The sequence below is a fragment of the Cinclus cinclus genome, chromosome 27, assembly GCF_963662255.1.
Source record: "Cinclus cinclus chromosome 27, bCinCin1.1, whole genome shotgun sequence".
Taxonomy (NCBI): Eukaryota; Metazoa; Chordata; class Aves; order Passeriformes; family Cinclidae; genus Cinclus; species Cinclus cinclus.
In genome coordinates this window covers 3,108,951-3,129,070 of record NC_085072.1, presented here as the reverse complement: position 1 = coordinate 3,129,070, position 20,120 = coordinate 3,108,951, and the positions used below count along the sequence as shown (strand labels likewise).

Genomic DNA, 20,120 nt, shown 5'->3' with positions numbered 1-20,120 from the left:
ACCTTTGGAGCACCCTGGGCACCTCCATGTCCCTCTGGAGAACCTTTGGAGAACCCTGGGCACCTCCATGTCCCTCTGGAGAACCTTTGGAGCACCCTGGGCACCTCCATGTCCTCCTGGAGAGCCCTTGGAGCACCCTGGGCATCTCCGTGTCCCTCTGGAGAGCCCTCAGAGCACCCTGGGCACATCCATGTCCCACTGGAGAACCCTTGGAGCACCCTGGGCACATCCGTGTCCTCCTGGAGAACCCTTAGAGCACCCTGGGGACACCTCCATGTCTCCCCCAGTGCCACCCCCATCCGTCCTGTCCCCTTCTTTCTCCAGCCAAGCCACCTGCGGCGACACGGATGGTTCCCAAAATCAGGATCAGAGCTCAGGGAAGGGAAGCGGTGTCCGAGGAGCTGGGGAGGAGCATCCAGGAGAGCTGGAAGGTGGGAGCACCATCCGTGGAGGGGACAGGCAGGTCCTCACCCCAAGAGCCCCTTCACAGACCTTGGGGGTCCCTGTGCTCGCCGCTGGCCCTCTGGCCACTGTCACAGCTGTGCGGGTGTGTCCCTGTGGCCGCTGGCAGCCCGGGGGGCTCCTTGGGGACAGCCCCCAGCCGTTTCCTTGGGACAGTGCCACATCTCCCGGTGGTGCCGCCGCCGGAGGGAGGGAAGGGGGTCCGGGAGAGCCGAGGATGGTGGCGAGAAGTTCGGTGTCACCTCAGGAGGGGACTAAAACGTGGCCCCGTGGAACTTGATGGCGCCGGCAGCAGCCAGGGCTTGAACTGAGTAGGGGGGACAGGACAGAGGGGCTGAGCTGGGGGGGCTCCACCCTGCGCCCACCCCTCCCCCCCCCGTGGAAAATGCGGCGGGGATTTGGCTGCGAGGAGCTGGGGGAGGCTGTGACCCCTCCCCCAAATTTTTATGCTGGGCCCCCCTTTTCCACCCTGCACTGCCCCTTGGTTTGGGGGGGGGGGGGGGGGGCAACACTCGGTCCATGGAGGAGCCGGGGCTGACGTGGCAGCGAAAGGATGGAGGGGATGACGTCAGAGAGAAGAGGCGCTTACGTCACAGGCTCACACCCGCATGAGGTGGCTGCTGTCGGCGGCCCGGGGCGACTCGGACGAGAGGGGGTTGGTCGGTGGAGTCGGGGAGGCTGGGGAGGTGGGAGGGCTGGGGGTAGCGCACTGAGCTGGAAACGAGAAACGGGAGAGGGGAGTGAAGGAGAGGGCAGCGGGGAGGGGACAGAGGGGCTGGGGACAGCAGGGAGGGGACAGCAGGGCTGGGAACAAGGCGGAGGAAGGAGAAAGGAAAGGGGGGAAAGCAAGCGCGGGTAGGGCAGAGGCACAGCTGGCAGGACAGAGGCACAGCTGGCAGGACAGAGGCACAGCTGGGCACAGCACGCACACGTGAGCTCCCGGCAGGGCTCCTCATGGACAGGGCACGGTGTGACACCGCGGGCACCCGGGCATGGTGTGACACCGCAGCTGGCCAGGTACAGGATGTCACTGTGCTCACCTGGGCACAGCGTGCCACCACGATCCCCACCCCAGCACGAAGCACCACCGTGCACGGCCACAAGGTGCCAGCCAGTGCCACCAACAGTGCCTCAGGCATGGGGTGACACCACAATTCCCTGGGCACGGGGTGACACTGCAACCTCCCCGCACGGGGTGCCACTGTGCTTGCTAAGCCACACCGTGCCATCTCATGCCACCTCATGCCACCCTGCCAGGTGCTCCCACCCTCGCAAACACTCCCGACAGGGTTCTGGAAGCTGTGCCCGGCTGGAATGGCTGCTCCATCCCAGGATCTCGTGGCTGCTGGCATCACCTGTCCCCTCTCCTGCCCACTGACCCCTTGCCGTGCTGCCAAATCTGCACCTCCCTTCACCCTCCTGCCCTCCTGGCACCTCACTCTCCCAGGGATCTGCAGGATCCAAATCCAAGCCACTCATTCCTCACCTGAGAGCATCCGGCTGCGGCGCGAGGCCTCTGCTGCCAGGGCACACGAGATCTCGATCCTCTTCTCCTGCTCCTGCAGCTGCATCTCAGGGTCCTGGGGTGTGTCCACCTCCCCCTCGCCCAGGGGGATGACATTCTGCAGGCTGGGAATGGCACCTGGGGTCAGCATCCCTGCCAGGACCCCCGGGATGGGATGGGATGGGATGGGATGGATGGAGGTGAGTGGTCTGTTCCCCCTCAGGATGATCCCTAGCATGGCTGGTGTGGTTGCTGCATCCTCACCTGGATTTAGCAATGAGGGTCTTGATCCTTTCCACCTTCTTCTGCTTCTCCTTCATCTCCTCGGGGCTGAGGGGGGACTCCGGCTCCAGCTCCACGTAGCGCTCAGGGATCAGCACTTTGTCCGGCGTGGACAGCTGGGGACAGTGGCAGAAAGTTGAGGAAGGATCTCCAGGAGGTGGGTGGTGACACATGGAGCCACACAATGTCCCTGTGCCGGACACCGGGGACCTGTCCCCTCCAGCTTGCACCGCTCATCCCTAACCCCTGCCTGGACACAACTCCAGGCTGCTGCCAGGTGAGGTGTGACTGCCAGGTGAGGTGTGACCCCCCCCTGAGGACACTCGGGGACACCCTGCGCTCACCTCCTTGTTGATGTCCACGTCGTAGTGCTGCGGCTCCAGCTCCATCTTGCGCAGCCGGGCGATCTCCTCCTGCGGCGTCTCGTACACCTTGCCGGGCTCGTCGGAGCGCAGCGCGGCCTCCAGGTCCGAGATGTCCACCTCGTGGATGCTGCGGTGTCGCCTCACCTGCGAGGGACCGCGCTCCACTCAGCGTCTGTGGAGGCTGATGGACCTGCCACGGCTCTGCCCACAGCCCTGCCCTGGATGGATGTCCCTTGACTGGGCTGTTGTTGCGGCTGGCTCCACCCTGGCTCCACCCAACTCCCCCAGACAGCGAAGCGCCACAAGGAACAGCCTCTCCTGGAGTCTAGGCAGTCTCAACCACAAAGGTACCAATGTGCAAGCAAGGCCTGGATTTCAGGTGATCAGCTCTTGCAGTGATTTCAGCTCTAAGTGATTTCAGCTCAGCTTGCAAGGTACCGCTGGGATGAGACCGGGAGCGCTGTGTAGCGATTCCAGAGTTCTTTATTGTCTTCTTCTGTGAAGGGTGTCCAGTGACAGCAGCATTCTGCTGGACTAGGTAAGAGTAGGGGTTTTTATAGGGAAAGCATGGATTGGCAAAACGAGCAATGGTTTGGGGCTGAGGAAATACAACCAATAGTTTTACAAGGAGATAAAGTGGGATCCGATGCGAGGAGAAGGGTCTCTTAGCCCAGTCACTGTGACTGAGCAGTTCTTATCTAGGGAATGGCTCTCCAAGGGGGCCTTGTGAGGGTCCTGCTCCCTCCACAGGCTGTGATTGGCTTATCTCAACCCTCCTGGAAAGATGCTCCTTAGGTTGGCACATCTTCCCTTTCCATGGTGAGCTATCCCCAAAGGCTTCAGTGATGCCACCATGCCCTATACCCACGTTCATCCTTTGTAACCCGTTGGTCTTTCCCCCTTGGTGCCACCCTTGCTCTCCCCCATAAAAACCCCAGTATTTCCCCCCAGCTCTCCGGGGAGCTGTCATCCCTGGCTCCCTTCACAGAGCCGCTGGATAACAAAGGAAATTCTGTGGAATCGCTCCTGTGTCTGTCTCTGGGATAACCTCGCAAGCAGAGCTGAAATCAGAGCTGAAATCACTGATCAGAGCTGATCACTTGTGGCCACAGGCCACCGCTTGCTGAGGTTTGTCCAGCAGCTAGGAGACCTGCCAGAGACCCCTTGCAGAACCCTCTCTCCAGGAAGGTTGGCGGCATCAGATCCCCACGGATCCTCCTGGCAGCCCACGAGCGTCCCTTGTGCTGTCCCCTGTGCCAGCCTGCGCCGTCCCTGCCGCGCTCAGCCACTCACCACCTTGTAGGAGGAGGGGGTTTTGGTGCCAGGGGGGTCGGGCTGGGGGCCAGGGAGCTGCTGGGGGCTGGGGAGCTGCAGGCTGCGCCGCTTCTCCTTCATGGAGCCGCTCTGGTGCCGCTTCATGCGGTCGATCTGCTCCTCCACGCTCATCTTCACCTTGGTCTCGGTGGCAAACACGGCGCTCTTGGGTCTCTCCTGGGGATGAGTCCAGCCCCGTGGTCACTCACTGGTGGCTGGCCACATCCTCCCAGTGCCACATCCCTCTGTCGTGCGTGGCTGGGATGTCACTCTCAGGGATGGGGAAGGTGCTGAAGTCACCCTGGGGGTCTCCAGGAGGTGGATGGTGACACATGGAGTCACACAGACACACGCTCCCATCCCCAGGCTGCAGCAGAGCCCCCCCTTGCCTCACCCAGACCCCCCAACCAAGTCCCCGGCCCCTCCAGCCCAGCCCTACCCGGGAGCTGAGCCCGTTGGCCAGGCCGTTCCTCCTGGGCACCACCTCATCCTCCGCCGGAGACTTGGTCCTGGGGGGGACGATTCCCACTGTGGGGAGACCACAATGCCAGGGTGACCCGGGGCAGGGTCCCAGTGCCACCCCCGGGTCCTGCTAGGTGTCCCCAGTGCCACCCCCGGGTCCTGCCGGGTGTCCCCAGTGCCACCCCCAGGTCCTGCCGGGTGTCCCCAGTGCCATACCCTTGTTGAGAGCTGCTTGTTTGTCCCCGTCCTGTTCAGGTCGGCTCTGCGGGAGCCCCTCGGGTGTGGGGCCAGGGGGGCTGGGTCGAGGAGGCTCCTTCTTGCTCTGCTCGAAGCCTGGTTTGGGCTGTGGAGGAGGGGAAAATGTCCCCAGTGAACCCCAGTCCTGCCTGGGGGCCACGCTCTGCCTGGGGACACTCGCTGCTCTTGGGGTGACAGATCAGGGACACCATCCAGGGACACACGGACAGTGGCCAGGTGGGACCAGAGCACCCCAAAATTGTGGAGGGAGGGGCTGAGGGGGGCTCTGCTCTCATCCCTGCCCTGTCCCATCCTTTAAGGGCTGGGCAGCCACCACTGTCCCCACAGGAAGGGACAAAGGTTCCTACAGGGTGACAACCCCTCCACAGCCCCCAGGAGCTGGGGGACAGGGACATCCTGGCTCTGTGCTGGGCTCTTGTCACACCCAGTGTCCATGGGGTGACACGGGGGCATGAGAGCCAGCAAAGGGACATTTTTGAGGTCTTTTCCCTCTTGCATCCCATGGGAACAGCCAGGGAACTGCTGGGGTGACAGAGGGGTGTGACAACAGGCCCAGCAGACCAGTGTGTCCCCCTTAATGCACCCTGACACCCCTGTGTCACACACAGCCACCACTGTGCCACCCATGGCAGCTGGAAGTGCCACCTGTGCTGGCACCGTGCCCCTTCCTGGCTTGGCACAGCCACGGTCACACATCCCAAGCCCTGGCTGTGATGCCACTCGTGTCACCTGCGTCCCCACACACGGCCGAGGTGTCACCAGGAATTCCCAAATCCAGGTTCGCCCTGGAGCTGTGGGCTCAGAGCCTGCCACGAAGGGAGCGGTGACACGGAAGGACAGTGACAGAGGCGAGGGCCCAGCAAAGCAAAGAAGGGACAACCAGGAACAACCTCCCCAGGAGGAGGAGGAGGAGGAGGAGGAGGAGGGGGAAGGGACAATCCCTGTCCTGAGTGGTGACCTGCTGGGGACATGAGGGGTGTGGCAGGATTGCAAAGTGCCACCTCCACGATGTCCCAGTGGATTTGGGGCGGGCAGCTCCGGCTCCTGCCTCACCCCAGCGCCTTCCATGCCACGAGGAGGAGGAAGAGGAGGAGGAGGAGGTGCCCCGCAGGGTTCGGTACCTGTCCCCGCTTGGCCTCTCCACCGCCTTGGTGCCAGGAAGGGGAGGCGGGGTAGGGCCAGAGGCGGCTCTCGCTGGGGAGCGGAGGAACGGCCGGAGGAGATTCCAGGGGAACGTAGGACTTGGGGAGGGGAGGTCGAGGCGGGCCAGGTTCCTGGGGCGGGCAGGAGCGGGAGGCGTGAGAGCAGAGAAGGAACAGAGAGTTAGAAAAGAGACCGAGAAAAAGAAACACGGTGGGAGCAGCCTGGAGAAAGGGATGGAGGAGGGAGTGACGCCGGGGTGTCCTCAGGTGTCCCACATCCTGCTGCTCGTCCCCAGGGCTAGGCAGGGCTTGGGGGATCCCCAAATGAAGGGTTCTTGACAGCCCTTGGCATCGCCTCTGTCCGGTCAGGCAGGGCTGGGGTGTCCCCAAATTCCACCCTAAATAAATGTCCTGTGCATGAAGGTGACAGCAGCCCTGGGTGACGGCACTCAGAGCGGCTGTGGTGGCACCAGGAACCAAAAGCTGGAGCTGAGCAACTCCCGTCCCTCCAGAGCCACAGCCCTGCAAGGGACCACGGACCCCAAAGTCACCAGGTGTCACCAGAGCCCATCCATGTCACCAAAACGGTGCCCCCAGGCAGAGCCGCGAGGGGAGGCAGCTCCAGGGGTGCCCAGCAGCCCCCAGCCCCTGCTGGTGGCAAAGAGGGGACAGCCAGGGTCACTGACCTCGCTGGGGACTGGCTTGGTGGGCGATCCCTGGGAGCCGGAGATGAGGGAGAAGGGGCTCAGGGGGCTGGTGAGGCTGGCAGAGCTCAGGGGGCTGGCAGGGCTGTTGGAGCTGTACGTGCCCGAGGGGCCCAGGGATGCTGTGGAGAAGAGCGGGAATGAGATAATTATAATTATAAGATAACAACGAGGGTCTTCACCTCCCTGAGCAGGAGCCCATCGGGGACACCCCAGGCAGGGACAGCCCCCCTCACCTCTGTGCTTGGCGGTGTCGGTGCCACGGGAGGGGTTGTTCTTCCTCAGCCCCTCCATCACATCCTGGATCCGCCAGATCTCCTTCTGGATCTGCCGGTTGAGCATCTCGTTCTGCATTGGGCGAAAGGCAGGAAAGTTCAGAGGGGGCTTGGGGACATCGATGCCAGCCCTGGGTGTCCCCAAACCAGGCTGGAGCCCAGCCCCAAACTGAGCTATGGGAACTGACTGAGGCTGAACCGTCACTGCCAGGATTTTTATCCCTGGATCTGCTCCCCAGGATCCCACCTGGGCTGGGGGCAGCTGGGGGGACTCTGGGCTGCCCCCCTCGATGGCAGCCAAGTGACCACAGTGGACAAAGCTGGACATGAGGCTGGGCATGGAGAACCCACTGGTGGGGGCAGAGGGGGATTTCATCTCCAAGGGGGTGCCAGGGATGGCAGGGGAGATGGGTGTCCAGGTTAAAGGTGACAGGGGACACTCTCACCTGGGTGTCCAGGTTAAAGGTGACAGGGGACACTCTCACCTGGGTGTCCAGGTTAAAGGTGACAGGGGACACTCTCACCTGGATGTCCAGGTTAAAGGTGACGGGGGGATACTCTCACCTGGGTGTCCAGGTTAAAGGTGATAGGGGGACACTCTCACCTGGATGTCCAGGTTAAAGGTGATAGGGGGACACTCTCACCTGGATGTCCAGGTTAAAGGTGACAGGGGACACTCTCACCTGGATGTCCAGGTTAAAGGTGACAGGGGACACTCTCACCTGGGTGTCCAGGTTAAAGGTGATAGGGGGACACTCTCACCTGGGTGTCCAGGTTAAAGGTGACAGGGGACACTCTCACCTGGGTGTCCAGGTTAAAGGTGATGGGGGACACTCTCACCTGGATGTCCAGGTTCAGCTGCTCCCAGAGGTCATCGTGCAGAGTGGACACCTCACTCTCCAGGCTCTCGTACTCGGCCGTGCTGTTTGCCAGGGCCTGAGGGGACAGTGGGGGAGATCAGGGGTGGTCTTTGCCACCCAGCACAGCCCCCCGAGCTGGGGAGGGGGTGGCAGCAGCAGGGACAACCTCTGAGGTACCCAGAACACGGCAGAGACACAACCAGGAGCTGAGGTGACACCTGAAGGATGCCAAACTTGCTTTGTCCCCAGGGAGGGACTTCAGTCCCCAGCCAGCCAAGGGGATCTCCCTGTTTGTTTTCCATCCAGGAAGGGACAAAAGGGACCCAAATCCCCCCCGTTACCGTGCTGGCCTGGGACAGCTCCACCCGGATGTTGATGAGCTGGTTCTGGAGCGATTCCTTCTTGTGCAACAGCTTCTCAGGATAGGCAGGCTGGCTCCCGAACATCTCCAGCTCCTGGTGTGTCCCCATCAGGGCACTCTCCAGGCTCTCCTGAGGGAACAGATGGAGCTGTGAGGTCCCAGTTGCTCAGTAACACACTGGGAGCACCACGGCCTCACCCCCAGCTCAGAAATGACCCCAAGCTGTGGCTGCTGCATCACTGGAAGTGCCCAAAGCCAGGTTGGAGAACCTGGGCTAGCGGCCCAGAGGTGGAATGAGATGTTTTTAATGTCCCTTCAACCCAGGGATGGCAGGGGACACACACACACTCCTGGATATTCAGGTTCAGGGTGACAGGGGGATGCTCTCACCTGGATGTCCAGGTTAAAGGTGACACGTGACACACACATACACCTGGATATCCAGGTTAAAGGTGACAGGGGACACACACACCTGAATATCAGGTTCAGAGGTGGCAGGTGACAAACACACCTCGATATCCAGGTTGAACTTAACCCCTCCCGTGGTGATGTCACTTCCTCACCACACAGGTGCCACCACCAGGTCCCCGCGTGGCCACCTGAGGTGCCACCACCTTCTCAGGTGCCACCCCTTTCTCAGGTGCCACCACGTACCTTCTCAGCCCGCAGCTGCTGCACCAGCCTCTCCTGCTCCCGCAGCACCTTGTTCTGCTCGCAGAGCTTCCCCAGCAGCTTCTGTGCCGCGAGGGAAGAGGAAGAGGGGAGTGGATGAGAATCTCACTGGGATGCAGCCGGGACTGGTGGGATTGATGGGGTCGATGGCCCCGGGTGGGGAGGGGAGGCAGGTTTCCAACCTCCTGCTGTCATTGCAGGGATTTGGGGGTGACACGGGACAAACTGGAACCTAAACTCAGGGCGGGATTGATCCCTGAGGAACGCAAAGCCACCGGCACAGCTCTGCCTGCAGGGACAGGGGACACAGAGAGGGGACACGACTGGCTCTTACATCGGTGTCCTGCTCGCTGATCTTGTAGGAGTGCAGGGTGTCCCTGTAGGGCTCCGGGAACGGTGTCACCTGCAAAGCAGAGCGAGGGGTGAGCCTGGCATCCCCCCCGGGACGCGCAGGGAAGGGGAGGCAGCTCCCAACCCCTCTCTCCCATCCCTGCGAGCCGGGAGAAGGAGACGGAAGCCGAGCCCCGGAGGCGATGGATGCTCCCCATCAATCGGGAGTCACTGGGATGAAATCACAACCTCTCCTTGCCCATTCCCAGCGGGAACCGTCCAGCGACAACCTCTCGTGAATCATTAAGCGCCACCATTCCAGCGGCAGGGAAAACAAAGGCAGCGCGATTGAGCTGTAATTCCACCTCGGCGGAGTGGGAGCACCTATAAATCCGCAGCTGCTGCGGCAGCTGGGCCTGTTTACCCCCGCCCGGCTTCTCCGTGAGTCATTTTCCTTTCCTGGAAATCTCAATTACTAATGGGACCTTCGGCAATTAACTGCCTCCCAGAGCTGGAGATGAAAGGCACGAGATAGGAAGGAGGGGATCATTATTGCTAGAAAGCAGAGAGGGTGCTTTGGAGCCATTTAAAACTCCGGGATGATGCAAATGGATCCGGATGTGGGAAATGCCCGCGGGGCTGGAGGCAGAGCCGGGTGGGTCGGGATGAGGCGGGCAGGGAGCCCGGCCAGCCGGAGGAGCATCCCGGGAGCTCCCGGTTCACCCTCCATGCTGGCAGCAGATGGAAACAGGAATTTTTTTTTTTTTTTTTTTTGGTTGGAAAATCCCATCCAGGAAGTGCCCAGGGCAGCACAACCCGGGGTGGGTGGCATTGCCATGTGACTTTGCAGGGATGTCCCAGGGCTGGGGACAGAAGGAGCCTCTGGGGTGGAAAGGTCTTTCCCTGTCCCTGTTTCAGGAATTATTCCCTTGGTTTAAGAGCTGCGTTCCTGTCACCACACTCCTCCTTGAAAAACAAGGATGGGTCAAGTCCCTTGCATCTGACAGTCCCCAGGACAGCTCCGTCCCCAAAAGTCCTGGAGCAGCTTGGTCCGAGAGTCCCCAGGACAGCTCTGTCCCCAAGAATCCCTGGGACAGCTCTGTCCCCAAGAATCCCTGAGGGCAGCTTGGTCCGAGACTCCCGGGAACAGCTCCGTCCCCAGAAGTCCTGGCGACAGCTCGGTCCGAGAGCCCCTGGGACAGCTCTGTCCCCAAAAGTCCCCTCAGGGGCAGCTCGGTCCCCACCTCGCGTTGCCAGCACGAGGATTTGCCGGCTTGGAATGGCTCATGGATGGATTAGCAAAGCCTGGGATGGAGCAGCGCATCCCCCCAGAGCGGGATGTGCCGGATGCTGCGGCTGCTGAGCGAGTGGCGATGGCAGGAGGTGACCCCGGGTGGCAGGAGGTGACCCCGGGTGGCAGGAGGTGACCCCGGGTGGCGCATGGGGTGGCCGGCACGGCCACCAGGCACGAGCCTTGCGGGGCCTGGTGGCCGGAGCCTTACTTGCATGTAGAGCTGGGCCCTAGGGGGGGAGGTCTCCACCATCCTGTTCACCATAGTGATGAGGGTCTCGCTCTCGCTCATCTGCAGCACACAGGGAAGGAAAGGGCACAGGTCAGCGGGGACATGCGCCCGTGCCAGCGGTGACCGGTCCAGGAGCCCTCAGGACGTAAAGTGCCACCTCCTGAGGTGGCCCAGGGGCTCCAGCTGTGGCCTCGTGCTGCTGTTGCTCCTTTTTTTGGTGGGGGGATTATGGATAAAACAGAGCCAGCTCGGAGCAGATGGCACAGACAGACACGAGCTGGGACAGGGACGGCGGCAGCGTGGCCCGGCACGCAGACGGACACACGGACAGGCCCTGACACTGCCCCACGGCTCCGTGCCCAGCCGGGCTGGCGTGACCCTACAAACGAATGCTGGCTGCTGGGGAAGTGACTGAAAGCTGGGGTTGGGGACAACAGCGTCCCCTTTTCCAGGTGGCACCGGGAGTGGCACATCCCTGTTGCCGGGCACAGTTCGGGCAGGTCTGTGCCACTCCACGGGGACAGAACTGTCCCCAACCAGCTGTGCACAGCCAGTGGTGGCCAAGCTCCCTCGGTGCTGGGTGACAAAGCCACTCAAGTCATCATCAGCAGCCAGCTCCTCCCAGAGCCCCCCAGCCCCGAGCTGGCCATTCCAGGGAAGCCCTGGCACCGCTGAAATCCAAAGGGTGACAACACTTTGTCACCAAACCAGGGCTCAAACCCTGCTGGAGCTGCAGAGGGGGGAGCCTGGGCGAGGAAGGAGAAAGAAAACAGAGCAGGAGGATGTTTGAAGAGAGGCCCTTGACAGCGTCGCTCCAAATCATCCTCCCCAGAGGCCGCTGGAAGAGGAGGAGATGCCAAAACCTTTTTAGGGAGCGTTTTAAAGAGCCGTGGAGAGGCTGCAGCTCTTTGAGACAGCGCAGGGGGAGCTTTTATTGCAGCAAGAGCTCCTGGCCCTGCTCCAAGGCGGACACAGATCCTGGCCACGGGAGAATTGCAGCCAAATGGGATCGTGCCCACGAGCAGCTCCCTCCGTGCCAGCCTGGTCTGGGCTGCAGCTCCTGTGCCCGGCCGTGGCTTCAGAAAGTGCCTGGACACATCCCTGGGGGCTCTCCCGGCTGTACCCCCCTCCCCGTGATCCTGGGATGAAGTCGGTGCAGTTTTCGTCCAAAAATTGATGGTAAAAATCAGGGCTTTCCTCCAAAAACTTCACACAAGGTCATGGCTTTCATCTGAGGTTTTCCTTCAAAATCGCTGGTAAAATCTGGGTTTTCCTCCAAAATCCCTGGTAAAATCATGATTTTCCTTCCAAATCCCCGGTAAAATCAGGATTTTCCTTCAAAATCCCTGGTAAAATCAGGATTTTCCTCCAAAATCCCTGATAAAATCAGGGTTTTCCTCCAAATTCCTTGGTAAAATCAGGATTTTCCTCCAAAATCCCCGGTAAAATCAGGGTTTTCCTCCAAAATCCCTGGTAAAATCATGATTTTCCTTCCAAATCCCTGGTAAAATCAGGATTTTCCTTCAAAATCCCTGGTAAAATCAGGATTTTCCTTCAAAATCCCTGATAAAATCAGGGTTTTCCTCCAAAATCCCTGATAAAATCAGGGTTTTCCTCCAAAACCCTTGGTAAAATCAAAATTTTCCTTCAAATTCCTTGGTAAAATCAGAATTTTCCTCCAAAATCCCTGATAAAATCAGGATTTTCCTCCAAAACACTTGGCAAATTCAGGGTTTTCCTCTAAGGTTTTCCTCAAAAAAACCCTGCCACAACCAGGGTTTTTCTCCAAACCCCCCTAGCAAAAGGTTTTTCATCCAAAAACCTCCAGCAAAATCAGTCTTTTCCTCTAAAAATCGCTGGTAAAATCATGGTTTTCCTCCACAAACCCAATTGAAAATCGAAGTTAAAACCCTCCAAAGCCACCCGAGCACTGCTGGGGGTTTTTTTGGGCTCAACCTGCACCAAACTTTTCACCCCCGAGGTGCCACCACATCACCAGGACATGGTCCCCAGTGTCACCTGCCACCCTTGGCACATGGGGGACAGCCTGGACACACCTGGGGACATCGTGCAGGTGTCCAACACCAACCTTAGGGGGGGCTCCAGACCCGCTGCAACCCCAAACTCCAGAACAACTCCTGAAAATGTTGGAATCTGCCCCAAAAACCCCCAAAACTCTCCCCCGCCCCCCAAAAAAACCCAAAAAAACAGAGGCACTGCCAGAGATTTCGAAGGGAATTTTTCTGCCGGGCGATGAGCGGCGCTACGGATGCAGAGGATGGAAGAAGCAAAACCAAAAAGAAAAAGACAGCTGGTGCTGCTGGGATGCCGGGAGGGGTGAGGATGGATGGCAGCAGGGGACAGGGACACGAGAAGCAGCCGGTGAGGTGAGGCTGGCAGCCAGCTCCGCCTACCTGCTGGTCCAAATATTCTAGGTTTCTTTGCAACTGAAGGTCTAAAAGTTCATCCTACCAGGAGCCAGCAGGCAAGAAACGAGCAGGGAAACACATAAAAGAAGAAGCAAAGCGGTTAGGGGGGAGCCTATGGAATTCCCGGGCTGGGAATGCTGCCGGGAATGGGCCCTGGGCAGCTGCTTTCTTAATTTTCTATTTTTCTTATTTTCTTATTTTCTTTTTTTTTTCTTTTCCCCCTGGGGAGATCCTGCTTCCAGCTGCGGGGATGGATGGGTGGCATGGGTGGGCTGTGGTGAAATTCAGGTTTCTCCTTCCTCTGGCTGTCCCATATGCCAGGGTTTTGGGATCTGCGGGGACCTCCCGGTGTCACCCCCCAGCTCTGGGAGGGGGAGGGGGGGGACACGAGGCAGGAGAACAAAGCAGCTGTGGCCAGATGTGAGGAAGCAGAGCGGGAGAGGTTTGGGGAGCACCGGCCTTAGCCAGGGACCACCCTGGGGGTCCGAGGGTGTCCCATTGCTCCAGAGGGGCCTTTCCACACAGATTTCCTTCGGGAATGGCCGGGAGGGACCGGAGACACCAGTGAAAGGCCCAGCTCTGACACTGCCCTGGGAGTGCACCGGTTCCTCCTTGGCCACCGGAGTGAGGCCCCCCCAAAAACTGCCTCACGTCCCTGGGGTGGGGTCTGTGCGCCCCCGTCACAGGGTCACCCCCAGGGGACAGTGGGTACGTACCATTTTGTCGTGGATAGTGGGGGATGCCGGGAAGTGGTACGGGTACACCCCGGCCGGGACGGGCCGCCTGTCACCCAGGTAATCGTACTGTGGAGAGAGGGGACCCCCACCCCGAAATCAGGGACATGGAACAGCAGGAGAACGCACGGGAGAGGGACAGGGACATCAGAGCTCCCTTCTTGGGAGCACATCTGGGGTGGCTCTGAGCATCCCATCCCATCCCATCCCATCCCATCCCATCCCATCCCATCCCATCCCATCCCATCCCATCCCATCCCATCCCATCCCATCCCACAAACACAACCAGGGAATCTTTGCAGGATGTCTACGGACATCCCATCCCCACCCTCCCCTGCAAGCCACGTTCTTGGTGTCACTTTGATGCCAGGCCGTGCACACAGAGGGGACACGGCCATGCCCCTGCCCCACCTCCCCTCCCCGCCGCTCAGGTGCCCACCTTGGGCGAGCTGATGGACCTGCGCATCACCAAGGTGGCGGGGTCTGCGTAAATCTCATCCCCGCGGGGCGGCAGCCGCTCGAAGCGGGCGCTGGGCGAGCGTACGGGCGAGTAAACCCTGGCACGGCCGTAGGAGCCCTGGCTGGGCGAACGCGGCACGGAGCGCGAGCGCGGCTGCAGCGACATCCTCCGCAGCGAGCCCGAGGCCGCGTCCACCTCGTCCAGGTAGCTCGGCGGCCTCGAGGGCGCCGGCAGCCACAGCGGCACGTCCTGGCGGCCGAAGGCGGGGTGGAAGGGACCCCCGTTGCGGAAGGAGTGGCGTTTGTCCTCCAGAGCCCACGGCGGGCTGACGCGCTCGAAGGCGGGCATGGAGCAGATGCTGTCGGGGCGCACGCCCGGCGGGTAGTACTGGTACTCCTCGGGGTACTGCGGCGAGTAGGGCGAGTAATAATCGGGCACACGGCGGGACACGGGGTAAAACCTGGTGGGGCTGGAGAGGGAGAGAGAGAGAGGTGAGGGCAGTGGGCAAGGACGGCCCGAGAGGAGGCGGCTCGGGCAGCGGGGAAGCTGCCAGCGTGGGGTTTGTCCTGCCAGGGATTGTGTGGGAGCTTCCCCTCATGGAATTCCTCTCTGGGATCTCATGGTGGCCTCCTCTCCTCATATCCCTCCTGCAGGGACACCGAGGTGGCTTCCTGTCCTGACATCCCTCATCGCAGAGATCCTCTGGCGGCTTCCTGTCCTTGTATCCCTCCTCCAAACGACCCCGTGGTGGATTCCCCATCCTGTCTCCCCCCTCTTCCCATGGACCCCCCCCCCCCCTTTACAACCCACCCTCCTTGGCTTTTTGGGTTGTCCCACACCCAGCTCCGAGCTGTCACTGGGAGGAGAAAAACAAAGAAAGGAGAGGAAAACAAGATTTTCTCGCCCCTCAGAAGCCCCCAGAGAACCAGGAAAGGGCGGAACATTCCCAAGAGAGACCAACCCCGGAACAGAAAGGAGCATCCTGGCGCATCCCTCACCTGCGCAGCTCCTCGGGGGGCCCGGTGGCGCGGCGGGAGTTCACCCACTGCTGCAGCTGCGTCATGGAGCTCTTGCGCTGAGCCACCTTCTCGGGGTGGGACCTGGGGGTCACCCCCCGGCGCTGGGGGACCCCGCTCTCACCGTCACCCCCCGGGGGGAACGCGGTGCTGCCAGGCCGGCTGGGAGAGGGGTACGGCCACCCGTTGGGCTGTGCTGGCCGCTCGGCGCTCGCTGGCCCCCGTGGTCCCTCGGGGTAGGGACTGCCCGGCTCCGAGGGTGGCTCCTGCCCGGCGAGGCCGTTGGTTTTGGCCAGAGGATCCTTCTTGCCGTCCGCCCGCTCCGGCGGCTTCCGCTCCATCTTCTCGGAACCGCGGCCGTCGCCCTCCCCGCGGGCCTTGGTGTCGGGCTCGGCCTTGGCGTGCTCGCGGTGGGCGGCGTTGCAGTGGTGGTGGTGGTGTTTGCTGGGGGGGATGTTCTCCGAGTCCGGCTTCTCCGAGTGCCTGGGGGTGCCGAGACACCACAGAGGGGTCACCAACACCTGGCAGTGCCCCTGTACCTCAATGAGCCTTGTGGGGTCACCCAGCTCCCTTCTCCAGAGTGTCCCTCATGTCCCCCAAAGGACCCTGGGTCTCTTCTCCAGAGTGTCCCTGATGTCCCCCAAAGGACCCTGGGTCTCTTCTCCAGAGTGTCCCTGATGTCCCCCAAAGGACCCTGGGTCTCTTCTCCAGAGTGTCCCTGATGTCCCCCAAATGATGACCCTGGGTCTCTTCTCCAGAGTGTCCCTCATGTCCCCCAAATGATATCCCTGGGTCCCTTCTCCAGAGTGTCTCTCATGGCCCCCAAATGATGACCCTGGGTCCCTTCTCCAGTGTCCCTCACATCCCCAAATGTCCCCGTGTGTGCAGCCAGGACAGCACCGTGTCCCCAGGAGGGCCGGGCAGTGCGGGTGGCACCAGGCGCTGACCTCTGGGTCGGGGGGATCTGCACGCGGGCGGCCTCGCCCATGGCCTGGATCCAGGATTCCTGCTCCTCTGTGTTCTCGGCGCTGAAGAAGTAGGTGCGGATGCCGGCGTGCTCGGCCTGGGGAGACAGGGACTGCCCGTTACCCGCCGGCAGCTCCTCCACCCAGCACACCGTCACCTGTGGGGGCACAGAACGGGGAGAGAGAGACAGAAACGGGGGTGAGAGCTCTGCTTCCAGCCTGGCACCCCATCCTGCTGCTCCTGGCGCTGCCAGGGCTGCTCCTTCCCCTCCCTGTGCGGCAGGAGAGCTCTGCAGGCCCCTCACAGCGGGGTTTTGTCCCCCTTGGAGTCACTCCCAGGGTTTTTTTGTCCCCCACCCCAAAAGGAGCAGCACCCTAATATTGAGGCGGCAAAGAGTCCCGGCAAGCAGCAGCACTGGAGGAGCATCGTCCATGCAGGGTGAGGGGGAAGGTGGTTTCTCTGCCTAGAAAGTATTTTGGGTGGAAAAAGTTTGGTTTTGATCCATGATATTGGTGCTGGTTCTCCGCCCAGAACGTGCTGGAAGGAGCTTTTATTTGAGGGTCTTTTTGAAGCTTCCACCTTCCCCCCTGTGGAAAAGGGATGGGGCAAAGCAAGGAGGAAGAAAAACGAGGAATTGCAGTTTTCCTCCTGAAAGAATTTCAGCTGTCCAATCTCTTAAAGAAAATAATAAAATTAACTAAACCAGAAAAATGAGGTCTGACGAAACCCCTCCCTTAAGTTTCCATCCTTCCCAGAGCATGCAGCCAGCTGGAGTCACCTGCTGAGCCCCCATGCACTTCTGGAAGCTCTGCAGGCAGGGGAAGAGCTGAAATCGAAGGGATCCATCTCTGGGATTAGCAGGAGCAGGGGAGCAGAGCGAGCCCGGGGGTCCCTCAGCCTCTGCATGCACCCAAAACACAAGAAGGTACTACCTAGGTGCTGGTGGCTGGGTGCTGGCGTGGTGGGTGGCACCGAGAAACCCCTCCTGTCCCGACATCCTCGGAGGAGGAGGAGGAGGAGGAGGAGGAGGAAACACAGACATGGGGTCAGCGGGAGTGGGGTGGGAACCTCTCTGCCCTTCCCTGGACAAAAACCATCCTCCCAAAGCCGAGCTCAGCGTGTGGGCAGCAGCTCGGTGAGGTTTTCTCCCCACCAGTGTCAGGCAGCAGGGATTTCACAGAATTATGGAATTACTGAGGCTGGAAAATCCCTCTGGGGTCATCGAGTCCAAGCTGTGCCCAAATCCCCACTCTGAGCACTCAGTGCCACCTCCAGGTGCCACCTCCAGGGATGGGCACTCCAAACCTCCCTGGGCAGCCCCTTCCAGCCCTTTCCAGGAGGAAATTCCAGCCTGAGCCTCCCCTGGCCCAGCCCGAGGCCGTTCCCTCTCCTCCTGTCCCTGTTCCCTGGGATGAGATCCCAAATCCCCCCCGGCTGTCCCCTCCTGTCAGGGAGTTGTGCAGAGCCAGAAATTCCCCCTGAGCCTCCTTTTCTCCAGGCTGAGCCCCTTCCCCTCAGGATTCTCCAGACCCTTCCCCAGATCCCTCAGTATTTCCCAAACCCTTCCCTGGACACCCCAATGTCACTTCCCTGCTGTCACCTGCAGAAGGTGGCACCAGCATGGGCACAGGCACAGGGCAGACCCCATGTGTGACCTCACTCAGCTGAGCCTAAATTCAGGTTTAAGGGGGGAGCAGCTACACAAATCCCTCCCTTAGACTGGGAGTGCCCTGTGGGGACGCCAGCACCGGCTCTGGATATGGGGAGGGCACACTGGGATCAACAAGGGAGTGTCACAGTAACCCATGACCACAAGCAGCTGGGCTGGGGAAGGTGCCTGGTGATGCCAAAGGTACCCAGCGGTGCCAAAAAGTGCCAGGGGAGCTCAGACCCTGCCAGGGGTGGATGTGGAGGAGCAGCAGCTGCTGTCACCTCTCCCTGCTCCCCTCTGCAGTCCCACAGCAGCCACTGGTGGCAGCTCCCCCCTTTCCGGTGACACTTGCCAGTCAAGCAGCTAAAACAGGGCTGGAATTGGGGACAGCTCCGTGCTCAGCTCTGGGAGCTGGCAGAGGGGGCAGCAGCCATGGAGAGGGGAAAGCAGGGCAGAGAGAGGGGTGGGAGCCCCCAGAGCAGGGCCCTGCAGAGGGGGGTGGTGACCTTGGGGACACTGCCCTGTCCCCGTTTCCCCAGCAGACGCAGATCCAATCCACGGGGATCACCCCAGCGTGCTCCATGCGCCGCCACCAAGAAAGCCACGAGAGCAGCAGGGACCCTGCCAGCATCACCAGTGCCATCCCAGTGCCATCCCAGTGCCATCCCAGTGCCATCCCAGTGCCACGCTGTCCCCTGCAAGCCCCGGCACAGGCACTGACCTTGAACGTGTGCTTCCTGCTGATGTTGTCCGAGGGCTGCACGGCGGCCACGCGGAAGCTGAGCAGAGGGATGCTGCCCAAGATGTTCTCCTCCTTCTCGTCTATGGGGGGTGAGTCCTGGGGTTACACCCACGGAGGGACCCCCGGCAGAGCCCCCTCATCCCCCGGGCTCCGTCCCACCTGTGGGATCGGCTCCCTGCCTGTTGCTGCTCCCGCAGCTCTGCCTGGCTCACAAACAACCTCCTCAATTATTGATGACAGCCCCGGGCCGAGCCCGGGAGTTGCCAGGGAGGCGGAGAAAACTCGGGATTAACCCCTCGGTGCTGCGAGCACCCGAACGAGCCTGGGACTTCGTGCCGGTGACACCCGGGGCACGCTGGGGATGGCCACGAGCTCTGGGGGTGGCCCTACCTTTGTAGTAGAAGAGGCAGCGATCCACCAGCACAAACCAGCGCTTGTTCCACTGCTTCACCCCCGAGCTGGCCTGCGAGAAAGGGGCGGTGAGAGCAGTTCAGGGGCTCTGTGGGGCCAGGAAGGAGTGGCACGGGGTGGGTACCTGCTTGTAGAGCCACCCGCTCTTGGTGACGGCGGCGTTGGGGTTCCTCTTCATGGAGTTGGAGCGCTTCCCGAAAGCGATGCCCTTGCGGGAGGAGCGTGGAGCCTGCACGGAGCAAGAGGAGATGCTCAGTGCCCGGGTTGGAGTCCCTGATTCACTGTCTGAGCTGGTGACAGCGGTGCCACTCACCCCCGGGCACTCACCCGGCCTCCGGGGCGCTCTGGGGGCACCTCGGCCACCATGGCGTGGTTGGGGGGCTCGCTGGGGACGGTGGCCGGCCGCTTGCTGTTCGCCTTGCTGGACATGTCCGAGCTCTGTCTGTGACACGAGAAGGGGGGGATCAGGGGGTCTGTGCTTCTGCACCCCCCTGGAGCCGTGCCCCCCACCATCCCCAGCCCTGCCCCATCCCACCCCGCTGGCCACTGAGGGGATTTTGGGTGACCTACTTGGGCAAGTGAAGCCTTGAGGTGTCCTCGGGGACCTGTCCCGTCACTGGGTGCAGGAAGGTGTTCCGCCTTTCATTGTGGCTGTGGGGACAGCGATGGGTGAGTGTTAGGAGTCCCCGTGTCCCTCACAGAGTCCCCATGTCCCCTGTGGAGTCCCTTTGGCACCACGCGTGCTGCTCTGCTGGCTCCACGCCAACACCGGGATTGGTTCCAGGGCTGATATCCCCTCCCCTGCCCCGAGCATCCCACTAATCCCAGTTAGGATCCTCCACAGCAACACAGAATCACGGAATCGTCAAGGCTGGAAAACCCTCCAAGCTCACAGAGCCCAGCCATCAACCCAGCACCACCAAGCTGTGTCCCCAAGTGCCACACCCACCCAAGTGGACACTCCCAGGGATGGCGAGCGGAGCCTGAAACCCCCTGGTTGCCCCCTCCTGTCAGGGAGAGCCAGAGAGTCCCCCCGAGTGTCCTTTTCTCCAGGCTGAGCCCCCCCCACCCAGCCCCTTCCCCAGCTCCATCCCCTTCCCTGGGCACTCCAAGATTTCATCGGCATTTCCCAGGAAGTGCCCAGGCAGAGCCAGCTCTGCCAAAATCGGGGCTGTGGTGGCCGGGCCACCCTTCCTG

The 20,120-nt window shown here is 61.2% G+C and overlaps 1 protein-coding gene across 1 annotated transcript; it reads right to left on the bottom strand.

Moving 5' to 3' along the window:
• Positions 1 to 684: 684 nt before the first annotated feature.
• PLEKHA6 (pleckstrin homology domain containing A6) lies at positions 685 to 19,352 on the bottom strand. Its single transcript, XM_062509343.1, has 21 exons — positions 19,251 to 19,352; positions 19,048 to 19,152; positions 18,903 to 18,975; positions 18,492 to 18,592; positions 16,101 to 16,216; positions 15,136 to 15,636; positions 14,117 to 14,606; positions 8,996 to 9,064; positions 8,644 to 8,724; positions 7,970 to 8,119; positions 7,609 to 7,704; positions 6,730 to 6,841; positions 6,476 to 6,615; positions 4,606 to 4,732; positions 4,367 to 4,455; positions 3,907 to 4,104; positions 2,593 to 2,757; positions 2,231 to 2,364; positions 1,949 to 2,091; positions 1,052 to 1,176; positions 685 to 769 (listed from the first exon to the last, which is right to left on the bottom strand). Exons 1-20 carry the CDS (start codon positions 19,350 to 19,352, stop codon positions 1,061 to 1,063), a joined length of 3,108 nt encoding a protein of 1,035 aa, XP_062365327.1. The 3' UTR covers positions 685 to 769; positions 1,052 to 1,060.
• Positions 19,353 to 20,120: the final 768 nt, after the last annotated feature.

Bases quoted from the DNA above. Each gene is read 5' to 3' on its own strand.
- PLEKHA6 (XM_062509343.1), bottom strand. From the start codon at position 19,352: ATGTCCAGCAAGGCGAACAGCAAGCGGCCGGCCACCGTCCCCAGCGAG. The intron at 2,758-3,906 runs GTGAGTGGCTGA...GGTCCCTCGCAG, and splicing joins CCCCCTCCTCCTACAAGGTG to GTGAGGCGACACCGCAGCAT. The intron at 2,092-2,230 runs GTGAGGATGCAG...TGCCATTCCCAG, and splicing joins ACCCTCATTGCTAAATCCAG to CCTGCAGAATGTCATCCCCC.